At 62.6% G+C, this 16,628-nt stretch overlaps 2 protein-coding genes across 2 annotated transcripts in view; one reads left to right on the top strand and one right to left on the bottom strand.

The window, feature by feature from the left end:
• MACROD1 (mono-ADP ribosylhydrolase 1) overlaps window positions 1–6,973 on the top strand; it is a 141,448-nt gene extending 134,475 nt beyond the window's left edge. The window contains 6 exon segments of the mRNA XM_082748247.1: window positions 4,974–5,090; window positions 5,571–5,692; window positions 5,848–5,878; window positions 6,068–6,141; window positions 6,436–6,517; window positions 6,812–6,973. Coding sequence (XP_082604373.1) covers window positions 4,974–5,090; window positions 5,571–5,692; window positions 5,848–5,878; window positions 6,068–6,141; window positions 6,436–6,517; window positions 6,812–6,849 — 464 coding nt within the window. The 3' untranslated portion in view covers window positions 6,850–6,973.
• An 846-nt stretch (window positions 6,974–7,819) lies between these two features.
• On the bottom strand, window positions 7,820–14,785 carry OTUB1 (OTU deubiquitinase, ubiquitin aldehyde binding 1). The gene is made up of 7 exons (XM_082748259.1): window positions 14,665–14,785; window positions 12,953–13,014; window positions 12,598–12,696; window positions 8,934–9,052; window positions 8,602–8,686; window positions 8,291–8,485; window positions 7,820–8,179 (listed from the first exon to the last, which is right to left on the bottom strand). Exons 1-7 carry the CDS (start codon window positions 14,720–14,722, stop codon window positions 7,982–7,984), a joined length of 816 nt encoding a protein of 271 aa, XP_082604385.1. The 5' UTR covers window positions 14,723–14,785; the 3' UTR covers window positions 7,820–7,981.
• Between the last annotated feature and the right edge of the window lie 1,843 nt (window positions 14,786–16,628).

The raw sequence follows: 16,628 nt of genomic DNA, 5'->3' as shown, positions 1-16,628 counted from the left end.
GGCCGGAGGTGGTTCTGGCAATGGGCATCCCATAGGTTCATGGCTCCCGAGGCTCAGCTGGGGCCCAGGACGAGGCTGGAGGCCCGGGATGGAGAGTGTAGGGTGGACAGAGGGAGGAGGGGGCTCCGTGCCCCTGGGCTAGGTCATTTCTCCGGGCTTTCTGGCTCTGCTTGTCTTCCTCAGGGTCTGGGGCTTGGAGACATCCCAGCGGCTTAGGCATCTGTCCCTGACCCCACTGGTACCCTCTCGGGGACTCAGTTTCCCCAGCCACTCAGTTCTCTCAGCCCTGGCCTTTGGGATCTCTCTGGAGGTGGTGGGGGCCCGGGAGCCACTGAAGGCCAGACCCAGGCTGGTTGGTGGCAGGGGGCCTTTCCTCAGGCTGGGCTTCAGGGGGACCTTCAGGGGACCTTCAGGGGGAGGTGTCTGGGTTGGGAGTGGTCCCTAAGGCCCAGACCCAGGTGGCTTTCTGCGCTTAAGAGGCGGGCCCCTCCCCCAGCCCCCTCAGGCCTCAAGCTCATCCCCAGCGCCCCAGCCCTCTCTGCCCAGGGCTTTCTCAGTAACATCTCCCACCAGCAGCGCATCTGTCCCTGGGGCAAAAGAGGCCCCCAAGAGCCTGCTGGGCAGAGCAGCCTTCTGCCTACAGGGTGGGTGACTGGGCCTAGGTCTCCCCCGCCCCACCTGGAAGACAAGTGACCCAGGGGGACCATGTGAGAAAGTGCAGGGCATTTTGATGCGTCTCTCACTGAATCCTCAGCCGAATGGGGAAGGAGGTCCTGTTACCTGGTAGAGTGGGGAGCCCGAGACACACGGAGGGGAAGTGACTTGCCCAAAGCCATCAGCAGGCTTGTAGGTGGGATTTCTGGGAAAAGAAATCCCAGTTCTGGGGGCATTCAGGGGGCCAGACCCACAGGGCAGCAGGGGGGGGGGATCCGACCCAGGGCCTGGGGTCTCTTGCCCCCTGGCAGGGACATAACTGCCCCCCCTCTCCCAGGCCACAGGCAGCCTCCTGTTCCTGTAAATAATTAATTAGCCCCTGCTTGCTTGTTTGTTTAGCGTGAGGAATGCTCCCCCACTGAGACGCATTTATTGCTGAATAAATTTAAATATCTAATCTTCCCTTCATGAATATTACAGCACCCTAATAGCGGCCAACCTCTCCTAAGCGCCTTGGCAAATGGCCCCCACAGGACCCTGCCTGCCGTCAGCCTCTGTGGGCTCTGGGGGGGGTCTGGCTCTAGCCCCTGCCCACTCCCAGGGGCCCTCCTGACCCCCTCCAACCTCCTAGGAAGGGGCAGGGTGTGAGCTGAGCAACCCCCAGGCCCCTTGCAGGTGCAGAGGCCACACAGCAGGGCGGAGGGGGGCGGGTTGGGGGAACCCAGGAGGGCTGTGGTGGGCTCTGCAGGGGCCTTCCGAAGGGCCAGGAAGGGCAGGGTCAGAGATGGGGAGGTGGTGTGGGGGACAGACAGGGCCCCCAGACCCCATCTGACGTGCACAGGCCAGGACAGAAGAGGTCCAGGAGACAGGTGGACGATCTCCAAGGCAGCCTTGCTGGACAGAGGTGGCTGATGGTCAGCCGCGTGGGGGGCGCTGAGACCCCCCAACCACGGGGCAACCAGAGCCCCAAAGTCTCTCCATTGGGAAGGTGATGTGTTACTGTGAAGAGGGGGACGGGGCCCCACTGCAGGAAAGAGCGGTGTGCAGACAGCAGACTGAGTTTGGGCGAAGAGGGAGGGGGGAGCCAGGATGGGAGGGAGGTTGGGGGGGCGCGGAGAAAGCCTTCTGTGTTCCTAGAGGAAGTAGAGCAGTCCAGCTGTGTGACCCTGGGCAAGTCTTTCATCTTCTCTGTGCCTCGTGTGGTCTTCTGTAAAGCAGGGAAAATAGTAACACTTCCTAGGGTGGCTGGCAGGACCGACAAGGGGGGATGTGACCCGCTGAGCCCCCAGAGGCGGTCTGGGAGAGGCTGTGTGGGCTCGGACTCAGGATCCAGAGCTTGGAGCCTGGAGCGGGAGCGGGGGCGGGGGGCTGCGGGGGGCGCTGGGGGAGGAGGCTGAGTGGCCCTTACAGCAGGCTGGTGGGGAAGGACCAGCAGAGACGTCAGAGGAAGGCGACACCCCCGCCCCCCCCCCCGCTGCATATGGTTCTGTCTCCCCGGTGGGGGGGGGACAGGTTTTCTGCTGACTTGGGATGGAGCAGGAGATGAGTTGGAGGATGGAGTTTTGTTAGGATGTGGCTGAAGGTCCCCGGGAAGGGATCAAGGGTAAACTGGTATGAATTGGGGTCACCACCTTCCCACCAGGTCGCCCCCGGGTCAGGTGGCTGGCGAGGGGAGAGGAGAACGTCTCCCTTGGAAGAGACCCCAGGAAGGCATGTCCTGCAGGTTCTAGGGTTCCGCTTCCCCCCATGCAAGAGTCAGGACAGGGCCTAGGAAGCAGAGCCCTGGGGGGCTACGGTTCACACAGGGAGACAGGTCGGGGCCACCCTTTGCGCCTGTGGCTAAGAACAGCAGGCTGTGGAGCTCTCTGGCCCTTGGAGACCCTGGATCCGTGGAGCCACCAGGCTGGTGTGTAGACAGGGAGGGGCCCAGGAGCGGGGGGCGGGGGGGGGTGTCTGTGCTCCACCTTGTTGGGGAAGGGGAGGGTGGCAGGGCTGGGGCCCAGAGGGGGGGCGCCGGGGGGCGGGGAACAGATCCCCTAGGCACTGGCATGGCAGTCCCGAGCCCTGCCCTTGGCCTGGATGGTGGAGGGGGTGAGGGTGTTCTGGCCCAAGGCTTCCTCGAGCTTGGATTCCCTCTGCCCCTTCATGCCTCTAGGTCAGTCCCAAGGGCCTGACTGCAGGCCTGTCCACCCCTGCAGGAAACATTAAGTCCCTGCAACACAGAGGGCGCCGAGCTTCACTTCCGCACAGTGTCTACAGCAGGCCAAGGGCGCCTGCAGGGTGGACAGCACCAGGAGGTGGCAGGCAGCCCGGTGTCAAGTGGCTGACACAGCTGGGGCAGGGTGGGGAAGCCCCAGGGAGCGGAGGCTCAGACCCGTGCCTGTGCTTACCACCGCCCCAAGCCCTGGATGCCTGGACCCCACCTCCCCTCACTCCCAGGAATACACACCCGGAGCACATTCTCCTGCTATCACACTGCCCTAACAGCCAACACACACATGTCACCTTCACCCGTGCCCTAAGCCCCTTACAGAAATTAACTTGCTTAATCCTTCCCAAAGCCCTGGGAGATAGATGTCTACTATTAGCCCATTTTACAGATGGGGCCGCTGAGAACCAGAGAAGTTAAGTAATATGTTCTAGGCCACATATCTGTGACTGGCAGAGCCGGGGCTGGAACCCAGGCTGCCCAGCTCCCCAGGCCCCGCTGTTGGACCCGCGAGCCAGGAGTCACCTGGCACCTCACCCAGAATGGGGCCCACCCCGCAGGGACACTGTATAATGCAGGCTGAGCACCACCTGGACTCAGAGCTCAGGGGCCCTGCCTTGGTCCCACTCTCCGCCCCCTCCGACGGCTGGGGCTGCCTTTACCTATCCCTGCACAGGAGAGGAGGGGATAGGATCCAACCCCTCCCAGGGCTCTCCCAACGACGCTACCCTATCCACCCCACCCCACCCCCGCGGGATGCTCTGGGAAATCGCCTGGTGCCGGCTCCAAGTGAAGTCACAAAATTAGGTTTAATTGGGCCCCACAGGGCACAAAAGAAAAGAGAAGAAAGAGGGGGTGGTCCAGCTGGTGTCCCTGGACCTGGGCCAAGACACTAGGGGTGGGGCTGGGATGAAGGAGGAAGGGCCTTGGTTTGCGCATCTGCAAAATGGAGAAATGGGGGTTCTATCCTGCCGCTGGGCATGGTGAGCGCAGGCAGCCAGAGCCCAAGGAGCTCCTGATAGGAGCCTGGGGTGCCCCGGGACCTAGAGAGCGGCCGGAGGTGGGTCACGTTCTCCTGGCCAGGGTGCCAACCCCTCCCCGGAGGTGGGGTCGCTGTGGCTGTTTTCCAGATGAGGCGTGGACGCCCAGGGGAAAGGACTCGCCGGGGTGCCCCACTGGCATAGCGGACTCGAGCCTCGCCTGGCCTTGCCCGCCAGGGCTGCTCGGGCTGTGGCGCCTGAGTGAGATCGGGCTGAAGGAGCGTCTCCTCCGCGCCTCCCGCCGGGCCCGAGGTGTTTATCTGGGCCCGCGTCCCCAGGGTCGCTGCCTATTGAGGCTGCGGAGCCGCCCTCAGATAAACAAGCCCAGGCCCGCTGCAATTAAGCCGGATGCTCTAACGAGGCAACTCGCTAACGAGCAGGGGCGCGCTCCCGGATCCACCTGCGCTCCCCGGATCCGCGGCCCCGTCCACCTCCCCGCGCGGCGCACGGAAGGGGCTGGAAGACCCAGGCTCCAGGCCCCGACCGCATCTGCCATTTGTAACTGGGTGACCCCAGGTTCTTCATCTGTGAAGTGGGTCCTGGACGCGGCCCGGAGGGGTCGCCTTGCGATCGGGTGCGCGGTGCCTGTCGGCATCCCCGGGCTTCTCGGGCGGAGGCGGCCCCTGGTCGCGGGCCCCACGGTGGGGCATCCGGGTCAGAGCCGGAAGATCGACCTTCCCCTTGGCCAGACACCCTAGCCTGCTGCCGCGGACCCGCCTAACGGAGCCACTCCGGCAGGGGGAGGCCCCCGCCCCGCGCGCGCACCTGCCGCGCGGCGGGGAATGAGCAGGGTGGGCCGGGCGCGCCCCCTGCCGGCCGCCCCGCGCCGCTTCCCTCCCGGATCCGCCGCGGCCTGCCTCGGCGCCTTGGCCTCTCCAGATGTGGAACAAGTGGGGGCGACGGGTATTGCCGGCGGCTGGAGGCCGCGGGAGGGGGCGCGGGGCCCGGTGAGTCCTGGCACAGCCGAGAGGATTGGAGTATTCTGTGCTCGGGCCTCTGCCTTCTCTTCTGTAAAAGGGGCTCAGGCGTGACGTGGGGAGCCCCAGGGCTCACTGCCCCCTGCCCCACAGTGGACGGCTGCATCCACCGCGCCGCCGGACCCCTGCTCACTGACGAGTGCCGGACCCTGCAGAGCTGTGAGACCGGCAAGGCCAAGATCACCGGCGGCTACCGGCTGCCGGCCAAGTGTGAGTCCCTACCCCATCCCCCACTCCTGTAGGGCGTAAACAGGGCAGTTTTTGGAGTTGCGGGGTTAGGGGAGCAGCCCCCACAGAATTGCTGGAGGCCCCCTCAGGGGTCACTGATTAACCTTTAGTGCCAGGAGCCGGCCCCCGCTCAAACCCACCGGGAAGCGGGTGGCGGGAGAGGAATGCGTGGAGCCGGGGAGGGGAGCCGAGCAGTACCTTCGCTCGCCCACTCTGCCCCACGTCTCAGCCGGGCCCGTACAGACGTGGTGAGGGCAGGGCGGGCCTGCCAGTCACTATAGAAGAGAGCACTTGAGCTCGGGGGCACACCTGAGTCCCCGCATGGGTGGGGTCCTCCCCGGGGATTCTCAGAATTTGGGGAGAGGTCCTGTTTCCTGTGTCCTCCAGGCCCAGGCCGGCAGGGGGAGTAAGCCTCTGACCCCGTGGACACCCCGGCCGGTCTGACCCCGTCGCCTCTCCTAGATGTCATCCACACGGTGGGACCCATCGCCCACGGAGAGCCCAGCGCCAGCCAGGCGGCCGAGCTCCGCAGCTGCTACCTGAGCAGCCTCGACCTGCTGCTCGAGCATCGGCTCCGCTCCGCGGTGAGGGGGCGGGGCTCCAGGCGGTGGGTGGGGGCGGCCTGGATCCTGGGCCCCCGGTTGGAGCCCCGCGCCACCCCCCACCCCGGCGACCGGCGGGAGGTGGGCGGAGAGTGACGCTGTCTCCAATTCCCTCTCACCTCCCGCGCCCGCTCCAGGCATTCCCCTGCATCTCCACCGGCGTTTTTGGTGAGTTGGGGGCGGTGCGTGGAGGGGGGGGGGGTGTGGAAGGGGGCGGAGCGGGGCTAGGAAGTGGGTGGGCCCAGACGCTGGAAGGGACCCTGGCCGACGGGGGAAAGGGGTGGAGTTGGGCGGGTCCCAAGAGGGTGAGGGGGCGGGCCAGACCCTGGACTCACACCCGCCCGGCGGGGTCCCCAGGTTACCCCAGCGAGGCAGCGGCGGAGGTAGTGCTGGCCACGCTGCGCGAGTGGCTGGAGCAACACAAGGACAAGGTGAGTCCTGGGCCCGGTCCAGGGGATCAGACAGGGGTGAGGGGGGTGCACCCCCACTCCGCTAACCAGCCCTCGATGCAGCCCCTCCCCTTCCCTCGGACCAGTTTGCTCTCCTGTGCCCGGGCGGGGGCGGTGAAGCGCGGTGAACTGCGAAGCTTCGGTGAAGGGTCTGTGGGCACCTCCCCCACCCCCAGGAGCAAGGCAGGTGAAAACCTGCAGCGGTGGGGGCAGCAGTAAGGCCAGGCAGCCTGGGTGCGGGTGGCCCCCGCCAAGGCTAAGCCGGTCCTGGCGCAGGTGGACCGGCTCATCATCTGCGTGTTCCTGGAGAAGGACGAGAGCATCTACCTGCAGCGGCTCCCCCACTACTTCCCCATGGGTGAGTAGCGCCCCCCCTCCCCCCGCGCCCTCGCTGGCTCCACCCCGCCCCCAGCCACCCCAGGCAGGCTCTCACTGTCCTCTGCCTTCCAGCCTAACCACCGGCCGCCCACCCTGCCCAGGACCGGTAAGCAGGGCCTGGCCCACCACGTGGCTGCCCACTAACCTGACCACTAACACAGGGGCTCACTCCCTGCCCCCCACTCACCCCCACGCAGAAAAGCCAGGAGGGCAGCCTGGGAGGCTGGGGGAAGCCCAGGGCCCCCACTCCCTGACCATTCTGCTCTGCCCACAGACTCGCCGGGGCCTGCTGGACCTCGCTCCCAGCTCTAAGAGGTCCCTGAAGGCTGCTGCTGGGCCTGGGCCCCACCCCCCACCCTCTTCTTTCCCTCAGCACCTCCCCTTTCTCCCAGCAACCCCCACCCCCAGGCTTCTAATAAAGACCACCCCTGTTGCAGCAGGCCTCCTGTCTGAGTGCTGGCTGGGGAAGGAGGCTGCAGCCCAGAGGTGCGGATGAGTGGCTCTGGCTTAACAGGGTGGCGAGAGCGCTTGGTGAGCCGGGCGGGCGGAGGGACGGGCTGGACGGCAGAGGTGGGCGGCAGCACTTAACATTTATTGAGGGCCTGCCCCCGAGGAGCTCACAGCCTGGGGGCCAAGAGCCCACATGTGCTGGGCTGGAGGAAGAGAGAGGTAAAGGCAAAAAGGCAGGCGATGCAGACACTGTGGCCCAAGCAAAGGGGGTGCAAAGCAGGCACAGGCAGGGGGAGAGGTGGGGAGGAACGGCGCCTGGCAAAGCCCTGCCTCGACTTCAGGACCACGGACCAAGCGCCGGCTTGAAGGCTGCCCCTCCCCAGCCAGGTGGGTACCATTTGCGGGGTCCATGGGGGTGCCCGAGCCTCACCACCTGTCCTGAGCCGGGCCCCACAGTTTCAGTCCTCTCCGGGGCTGGGCCAGGCAGACCCCGAGGGGAGGGCGGCCCTGAGCAGGACAGCTTGGTGGAGTCAGGGCCTAGGAGGGAGCAGCCTGAAGCTTGGGCTAGCCCAAATCCTAGGTCCCTGGGCAAGGCCCCAAAGAACCTCCCAGATTCTCGTGGAAGCCCCTGAGCCAGCTAAGGAGAGGAAGGGAGGCCTAGGTGCCTGAAGGGAAGGAAGCAGGTAACCAGGAGGGGTCCCCAAGAGGCCTAGGCCCCTCAAAACTGCTCCTGGTGGGGGGGCTCGGGTGTGGACAGGGGGCGGCAGGGGGACAGCCAGACACACAGCGGCCAGGCAGGCAGCAGCAGAGCAGGGACACGCACACACGCGGCTCACCACCAGCATCCCCTTTAATAAAACGTGGAAGGTTGCGTGATGGGGCGGGGGGAGGGGGGAGTGAAATATGACCATTTACAACCACAGAAGACCTCTGTACATGTCTAGCGCCTGGCAGAGGGGAGGGCAGGCGGGGCCGTGGCACGCCGGGGCCGGCCCTATTTGTAGAGGATATCGTAGTGTCCTGGCCGGTAGAGGAGGTACACCTTGGGCTCAGAGCCCTCGGGGAAGATGTGCGGGTTGGTGGTGCCGCCCTCGCCGCGGTCCATGTACTCCACCTGGATGGAGACGCTGAGGGCCTGCGCCAGCGCGATGATGTGGATGTGGTCGCTCTCCTTGCACATGGGCTCCACCTCCTGCAGCACAGGCAGGGCGGGGTGGGGTGGTCAGAGCCCATTGGGGGGGGCACCCTGCCCCCCCGTGCCCCTCCCCCGCCCCACGGCCAGAGGGAAAGGGGGGGGCAGCACCTGCTGGCAGAACTCCTTAACCGTCCGCCCGCCCTCGATGAAGTGCTCGAAGAACTTGCTCTCCCGCTGCAGGTAGCCAGACGTGAGCAGCCGCAAGTACACCACCAGGTAGTCCGACGTGCTCTGGTCGTTGAAGGAGGCCAGCAGGTCGGCCACGGAGGTCTGCTTCTCCACCTGCTCGATCAGGTCCATGAACTGCCGCCCGAGAGACAGAGGGCACAGTGGAGAAGGAGAGGGGTCAGCCCCGCCGCGGCCGGGTCACCCCACCCCCACCCCGGCCGGGAGGGCGATGGGGCTATGGCTGGGCTCACCGTGTTGTGGAAATCCTCGATTGTGAACTCAGTGAAGCCCTGGGACACCAGGTCCTCTTTGCTCTTGGCAGACACCGCCTTAAACCTAGGGGGAGGGGGCAAGGGAGGCCGGCATGGGCTCACGGGGCAGCAGCAAGGCTGGCCCAGAGCTGGGGCACCGGCCAAGGCTGGCAGGGGGGCACAGGGGTGCAGCTCAGCACGGAACACCAAAGCAGGAGCCCAGCCTTAGGGCCTTAGCTGGGGGCTGTACCTCCTAGGCCCCAAGAGTGGGAGGGAGCCCCGGGCGGCCCTTCCTGGAACTCCCACTGCGCCCAGGCGCCCACCCGCCTCACCGCTGCAATTCCTTGCTGTCGTCTAGCAGCGCCTCCAAGTGCGAGAATCCGAAAGCTCGGTAGAAGCAGTTTCCATCAGGCCTGGTCTTGCGGATGTAGGAGTACTTTTTGTGGAGATCCTGCAAAGAGGCAGCACCCCCACCCCACCCCCAGGCCCGTCAACACCAGGCCAGAACCAGGGTAGACCAAGGGAACACCCCCCATCCTTGTCCTTGACAGAGGTCACACCATAGCAGGGCCAACGGAGCTCCCAGCATCCTGCCATCCTTGGCCACTGACTCCGGCGATGGGAGTCGGATGGGAGACCCACTGGCTGGAGCCCCAGCAGCCTCAGGACCCCAGAACTTAGGCGCACACTGACTGCTGGGCATCCGGGCGTCGTCACCAGCACCCGGGCCTGCCGGGCAACTGGGCCCACGGGCCGTTTCTTCCTGAAAATGGCCAGATGAATTCGTGCTGGTCGAACACGGTTTTTCCAGAGAGCGGTCTTTCAAATCATGAGTCGAGGGCAAAAAAATTAGGATGCGGGTCCAGGGCTGGGCTCCACACGGCAATCCCCGCCTGGAGAACAGCATCCCTGGTCTCCTCCACCCGGCGCTGCCTGATCACAGGCCCCTGCTCAGGGCCAGCTCTGCTTTCCTCCCGTCACGCGACGCCACTGCCTCCGTCTGACCGACGTCCCCGCACACATGGGCCACTGAGGCTGCCAGGCCTCCCTCCCCTGCGCCCTCTCACGCCCGCTCCATTCGCTCCATTCACTTTAACCCCCCCTCTTCCCAGTGACCTCGCTTTCTTCCTGAGGACTTTCACCGAGAACCCCTGAGCCCCGGGACACCTGCCGCAGCCTTCTCTCCTGCTCCCCGGAGGGGCTGAGGCTCCCCCAGCCGCCCCCCTGGTCCACCTCAGAGCCGGTCCCCTCCTTTGGGCTCAAGGACATTGTTCCAGGAAGCGCCCCCTCCCTCCTGCATCACGCATTTCCCTCTCCCTACTGGTTTAGACTCAACATACAAATATAAGGCTGGTTCTTGCTTAAAGAAAAAAAAATCCTCTGCTTCACGAGAACGAACTCCTCTCCAGCTACCACCCCATTTCTCTCCTTTACAGCGAAACTGCTCTGGACGTCGTCGGCGCCCACAGTCCCCACTGCTCTCCCACGAACTTGACCCAAGCAGGCTTTCACTCTAGTCAAGGCCACACCTGCCCTTTCAATCCAAGGGCCAAGCCCGCTCCTCCCCAGACTGGCTGCTCACAGCCTTTGCCACAAGGGTGGGGGAAACGCCCCCCGTCACGTGATCCATCCACCCACCGCCCCACCCCTCCTTGTCCAGCCTGTCCCATGCACAGCACACAGGCCCTAGCCTCGCCGTGTCTTCCTTGTCTTTTCACCTTGTCAGGGCCGCTACCAAACTACACAAGACAGCACACAGCACGTGCCACCTGCACACACGCCCTCCCGCTGCAGTGGCTGCATGGGATGGCGGCGGGGGGTTGGGGGGGGCCCCACTAGGGCCCGGGACAGCGTCACTCATCCCTCACCATTGCTGCTCTCGGGATTCCAACAGCCACAAATGTAACTCCCCGCCTGCCCCGTCTCGGCCCTTGACTCCCAACCTCGTGCCTCACCTGCTTGTCCTGTCTGGGCTGCCCAACCCCATGGGCCCATCCTGACCCCCACGGGGCCCCTCACCTCAGAGCCCACCCCCGGGGGGGGGGCAACTGCGAGGCGCGGCCCCTTGGCTGTTCTAGCCAAAACCTATCACCACCGCCAGCGCCCCCCACCCCCAATCCAACACAGATCCAAAGGCTTCAATCCACCAAGTCTCCTGTCGGCAGCTTCTCGAGACCCTCGGGCACTCCTCCCACCCCCACTCCCACCTCCAGGCCTCCTCCCAGGTGTCCCTGCTCCAGCAGCCAGAGGAACCAGAGAAACCTGTGAACACTCCTCCTCTCCCTGGCCCCGGGCCGGCTCCCAGCCCTGTCCTGCTCCCCGCCGCACCTCAGCCCGGCCCTGGCCTGCCCCACTCCGCCCAGCGCCCACAGCCTGCTCCCCGGCTGCTCCCAGGATATCACGCCAACGCCACCCTCTCGGCTCGGCCCTCCACCTGACCTCCCACTCCCTCTCTCCTTTCCCAGCTATACTTGTCTCCAGAGCCCTCACCACCTTCTGCCATCGACACCCGAAGTCCCTCTGCCTGATTCCGTCTTCCCACTGGGACACACGAGCTTTGTGGGGGCAGGAGCGAGTCAGCTCCTCACTCTGCTGCCGGTACCCAGACCAGTGCCCGGCCCCCAGCACGTGCTCACAAACGGTCAGTTACAGCACACAATGCACACGAAGAGCCCAGATTGTTGTAGCTATTGGAAAAGCTACTAGAATCATCCCAAGTACTTGCCCCGTGCCAGGCCCTTTGCGGCCAGCTAGTGTCCACTGCCCTAAACCCTCACAGAGGAGCAGAGGCGCCCACGTCTGCTTGGGTTCTGCTGTCCAGGCTGAGGACCCTCCCGGCACAGAGTAGGGGTGTCACCAGCACTAGGGCAGACCTCCCGCACAGACCACGCACAGTGGACACTCACACATTTGCTGAATGACTCAGCGGGAAGAACAACAGAGGCTCCAAGAAATTCAGTGCCGAAATTCACACAGCCAAAAGTGAAGCCAGAACTTGAATCCTGATCTATCAGGCCCCAAAGCCAGTGCCGTCAGCTCTCCATAGTCCTCTTGGGTAAATCACACTCTGAGCCGGGGGTCAGAGTAGACCACAGGCCCCACACCACAGGATCTGGCCTGCAGGTGTGCTGTTTGGGCCACAGAATATTTTACATTTGAATTCGCAGCCTTCTGTTAGAAGTAGGAGATTCACATCAAAATCATTATTTCTGGATTGTTTTGGAAAAACAAATCCAGAAACAATAGAGTGATAGGCATGGACACTCTTATTTGCCCTGGGGGCTTCTGCTAGAGCTGCGGTACCGTCTACCACCTTCCCTGGCCACTTTCCATCACCAAGCTCCCTGGCCCCTGATGTGCATAACCCCAAAGGCCCCTCCCTTCAGGAGGAAGGCTTGAAGCATCTCTGATCTTGGGGAGGCGATGGGGGTAGGGAGATTTACTAAACCCTCAAGCTGTGCCCACCGGATACTATTTACACACACTCACTGTGTGGGCTCCCAAGGAGAGCGAGTGGTTAAGGGTCTCACCTCAGGCTGTGAGAGAGCTGGGCCTTGCACAGGTCCGCAGGCCCCTGTGCCCCACTGCTGGCTAGCGCTCCACAAGATCCCAGAGACAGGCAGCAGGAAGTGCCTCTGCCAGGACCCGCCTCTCCCAGCCGCTCAGCCCCCTGGCGAGCAGCAGGAGACCGCAGCTCCTACCCAGCCTGCACCAGGCCCCACAGGCCTCAACAACCACCCCATGAGCAGATGCTTGCTTCATTCTGATCGCACAGCAGAGGATTCCACAGCTCAGAGACACTGAAGGACCTGCCGAGGACACAGCTGCTGCACGGCAGAGTCAGGCTGGCAATCGAGGTCTTTTTGATTCCTGAGCCCGCACACTTGAGAACAGGCAAGCAGAGGGCTCCCCCAACACGCAACCCTCTCTGAGGCCAGGCCAGCAAGGAGCGGGTCTGAAGCAGACACACTCCTACCCCCTCAGCCAGGCTCCCACCTTGATCTTCTGTTGATAGATGTTGTCATCCTCAGCATATTCCTTGTACAGGACCGAAAGTTCCAGCCGCTCCGAGACCAGAGGGTTCTGCACAGCAATCTGCAGGGGGAAGGAAATCTATCACGCTCTGGCACGCAGATGGAGTGACCCACACCTAACGGCCAGAACACCTAAAGGAGGAGAGCTAAAGCAATCACCCCGTGCCACAATGACACCCCCCATCCTGTCCCTCCCCAAGACATCCAGAACCTAGCACAGCTTGGAGAGGAGGAGGCTTCCACAGCAGAGATAAGTAACAGGCCTCAGGCCCAGGCTATGCTTCCCCACAACAGGGCCAATGGCCACAGCCCCTCACCTCTTGCTGAATTCGGTCCTGCTGAGCCATGATGGCTTCATCATAAGCAAGACAGTTAACACCTGGAAGAAGGAAGCAAGCCAAGGATTACCGTGGGCCCTAGCTCTCTCCATGCCAGGCAGCTGGGCCAGTGACGAGCAGCCAGGACCAGGAAGGGCAGGCCTGGAATCTGCAAGTCTGCATTTCAAACACTGCTCTACCCCGATGGTGTGATCTTGGCCAAGTCCCTTGGCTCCCAGGCCCTCGTTTTCTCATCTTTAAAATGAAAGGGCAAAGATGTGTTCTGCCCCAAGGTGTACTCATTCAGCTCTAAACACCCCCTCCCCTGACCCTCACTTTCTAACATCAATTCCCAGCAGCCCAAGAATGCTCTGGGGCCAGGCAGGGTCTCTTGGGGAAAGTAAGATGAGGAGGCAGAGTTCTGGGCTGGAGGACAGCTTCCCATAAACCTGCACTTTAGTCCATCACACCCTTCCGCCTTCTGTTGTGCTGGGTTTTCTTAATGCCCCTTTTACAAATACCAAACGCAGACAGGCGAAATAACCTGTCCAAGGTCATAACTAGCAAAGGCCTGAGCGCAAACCCAGGTGTGCCTAATTCTAAAGTCTGGGCTCCTTATCACAGTATTTCCTCTGCTACCTCGCTGCAGAGGCCTTTCCTCGGCTGGAAAGCGGGGCTACCACCACCTTTCTCCCCTCATTGAAGTGTCAAGAGGGAGGGGGGGTACCCTGAAGGCACACTGGTAAGTGTTCATCAGTGAACCTGTGGACCCCACCCTCAACAGCCACTGGTGAGAAGCCAGAAGACCTGAACTCTGGTCCCTCTCTCGTGTGATCCCGAACAAGTCCCTGCCGGGGGCCTGCGCCTCCCAGCATTCAGTCTCTCCAGTGTGCGGTTAGAAGTGGGTGTGTGTGCGCTAAATGATTTTTAAGACCAATCCTTTCGGGCCTGGGCATCCCGGATCCTCAGTGGGGCCCTGACCCGTCCCTTACGCTGCCCTGCAACACGGCAGTCTCTCCCACTCAATTGACCTACTCGGTCCCCGCGGCCTAACCGTGGGTGAAAAGGGAGAGGGCGGCACCGTTTTTGAAAGGTCCCCCTCCAGAGGTCTAAGAAAACAATGCCCAGGCAGGCGGAAAGGGGCTGCAAAGCCAGAAGAGGGGGCTCTACCGGAAACGAAGGCTGCAGTCCTCAGGGGCACGCACGGCGGCCGCCCGCAGCCCCCGGCCGCCCGCAGCATCCCGAGCGGCCCGCCCAGTCCTTTGTGCTCCGCGGCCTGGCGTAACTCGACGCCCTGCCGGGCGCCGGCTGCTCTGGAGAAGGCGGGCTGCCAGGGCCCGGCCTATAGGCCCCGGCCCGACTGCAAGGACTGGGACGGGAGGGCTGGGGACCCGGGAGCCGGGCGGCCGGCGCGGAGGGGCTGGGCGGGGGGCGGGGCGGCTCAGGCCCCGCCCCGGGAGCGCGCGGAGGGAAAGAGCCGCGGGCCTGGGCCCGCCCCGCTCGCTCGCTCGACCGCCGGCCCGGCCGGCCGAGGGTCGCGGCGGCGGCTCCTTCCATTGTGAGGGGGAGGGGAGGCGGTGGCAGTGGAAGAAAGGGCCATCCGTGCGTTTCGCCTCCGGCCGCCGGCGGCCCCGTGCCCAGCCTCCTCGGGAACCGGCGACCCGGCATCGCCCCTGTTAGCCCGGGCCGGGTGGTCCTCCCCGGGTCAGTACCTTCGGAGTCGCTGCCGAGCGGCTCCTGCTTCTGCTGCTGAGGTTCCTCCGCCGCCATCTTTAAACAGCGCCGCACTGCCGACCGCTTCCGGGTTAGCAGTTGCCCTCCTCCCGGAAGGGAGCCCCTCCTCGTGGCCCCTCCTTGGCAACGCCCCTAGCGACGGGATCCCCTCGGGCGCAGTCACCTGTGGGGCTCGCAGTCAGGTGCGGCTGCCGCCCCGCCCACCCGCCAGCCGCACTCCTGCTGGTCTCCATCTTCCCGTTGCCCGACGTTCCCGACGGCAAGAGCCTCCCGGAGGCAATTCAGGTTTCTTTGCACTGGAGTTTGAAGCGCGGATTGTGTTACCGAGATGAGTGGGAAGGTGAGGTTAAAATCACCGGAGGCAGCGGTGCTGCTGCGGACCCCGGAACTCCTGGCACCGCCTGCAGTGGGGAGAGCCTGGCGGAGGATCTTGCTAACGTGGGAGCCCCAGGGCATCACCGCCCGGCTCCACGGGGTCTCGCTTCTGAGCGGACGTCGGTGTCCTGTTCCGGCGGGGAGAACGTCCCTTACGGTCAAGGCCAAAGTCTTGGAACCTAACTTTGGACTCGGTGCCTCTCTGGTTAGGAGAAAAGCAGAGTCCCCCCTTCTCTTTATGAGTTGATAAAAATGGAAAACATTAGTGGTTGTCAGAAGTTAAGGGAAGGGTTGGGAGGCCGGAGGGAAGTGGTTGTGATTGTAAAAAGGATGCAGGAGCGATGGAAATGGAGATGTTCTAGAAATGGCGGAAATGGAAATGTTCTAGATTTTATTTTTAAGTAATCTCTACACCCAATGTGGGGTTCAGACTCACAACCAGAGATTCAGAGACTCTACCCCCAAGACAGGTATTGAACTCTCCACCTGGAGATCAGGAGTTACATGGTCTACCTACTGAGCCAACCAGGTGCCCCTGAAATGTTCTATATCCTGACAGTGTACTCTGGTATGTGCTGTCCAGTAGTTTTGCGGGATTTAGCAATGGCGGAAACTGGGTAAAGAGCACTCAGGATGTCTCTGTGTAGCCTATTAAAACTGCCTGTGAATTGGGGCACCTGGGTGGCTCAGTCGGTTGGGTGGCTGCCTTCCGCTCAGGTCATGATCCGAAGGGTCCTGGAATCAAGTCCCACATTGAGCTCCTTGCTCAGCAGGGAGCCTGCTTCTCCCTCTCCCTCTGCCTGCCTCTCTGTCTTCTTGTACTATCTGTCAAATCAATAAATAAAATCTTTTTTTTAAAATTGCCTGTGAATTACCCAAAAATAAGTTTAGGAGCAGCAAGGGCGGGGTGCCTGGCTGGCTTAATCTGTAGAACGTGCAGCTCTTGATTTTGGGGTCGTGAGCTCAAGCCCCATATTGGGGATAGAGTTTACTTTAAAAAAAAAAAAAGGCGGCAGGTCTTAGATGCTAAAGATGCTATTGTTTAGAGAAATTAGTTTGTGGCTCAGTTTCCCAACTTCTTCATGACATTTCAGCAGTGTCTGAGCGCCGGGAGGAGGCTGTGCCTGAGTCCCAAGCAGACCCCTCAGTCTGGCTGTGCAGGAGTGGAATATGACCGAATATTCTCATGAGCTACACCCAGTCCTGGGGTAGGTGCAGCCAGATTTGTATTCCAGCAGCATTGCAAACTACTGTTTATTGGATCATTGAGCCTTGGGGTTGCTTCAGAGCTCAAGAAAGCAAAGTGTCCACCCTGTTTGGACGGGTGCTTACCTAACTCTTCATTCCTTTTCCCCATTTTGACACCGAAATCTGGAACTGCCAGTGAGCTCTCCAGTTAGCAGAACTGGTATTCCCCAAGGAGGAGCTAAGAGAGTTGATGACAGCCACATGATTTCTATTTGGCTTTTCAAAATCTTGAAAACGAAAACTACGTTAAGACCACGCCGCCTCTACACCTTCATATTTTGACTAGGGCATCCGTGGGGCAGACAGGGACATGAGGGAG

Source organism: Mustela nivalis (assembly GCF_964662115.1).
Source record: "Mustela nivalis genome assembly, chromosome: 9".
NCBI classification, from domain to species: Eukaryota; Metazoa; Chordata; class Mammalia; order Carnivora; family Mustelidae; genus Mustela; species Mustela nivalis.
The sequence above is the reverse complement of the archived record's forward strand: the minus strand, read 5'-3'. Positions and strand labels throughout refer to the sequence as shown.

Excerpts from the sequence above, each read along its gene's own strand:
- OTUB1 (XM_082748259.1), bottom strand. The coding sequence starts at position 14,722 with ATGGCGGCGGAGGAACCTCAGCAGCAGAAGCAGGAGCCGCTCGGCAGC. Across the intron at positions 8,687-8,933 it reads GACAGCAAGGAATTGCAGCG|GTTTAAGGCGGTGTCTGCCA; the intron begins GTGAGGCGGGTG and ends CCCTCCCCCTAG. Across the intron at positions 8,486-8,601 it reads TCGAGGATTTCCACAACACG|TTCATGGACCTGATCGAGCA; the intron begins GTGAGCCCAGCC and ends CTCGGGCGGCAG.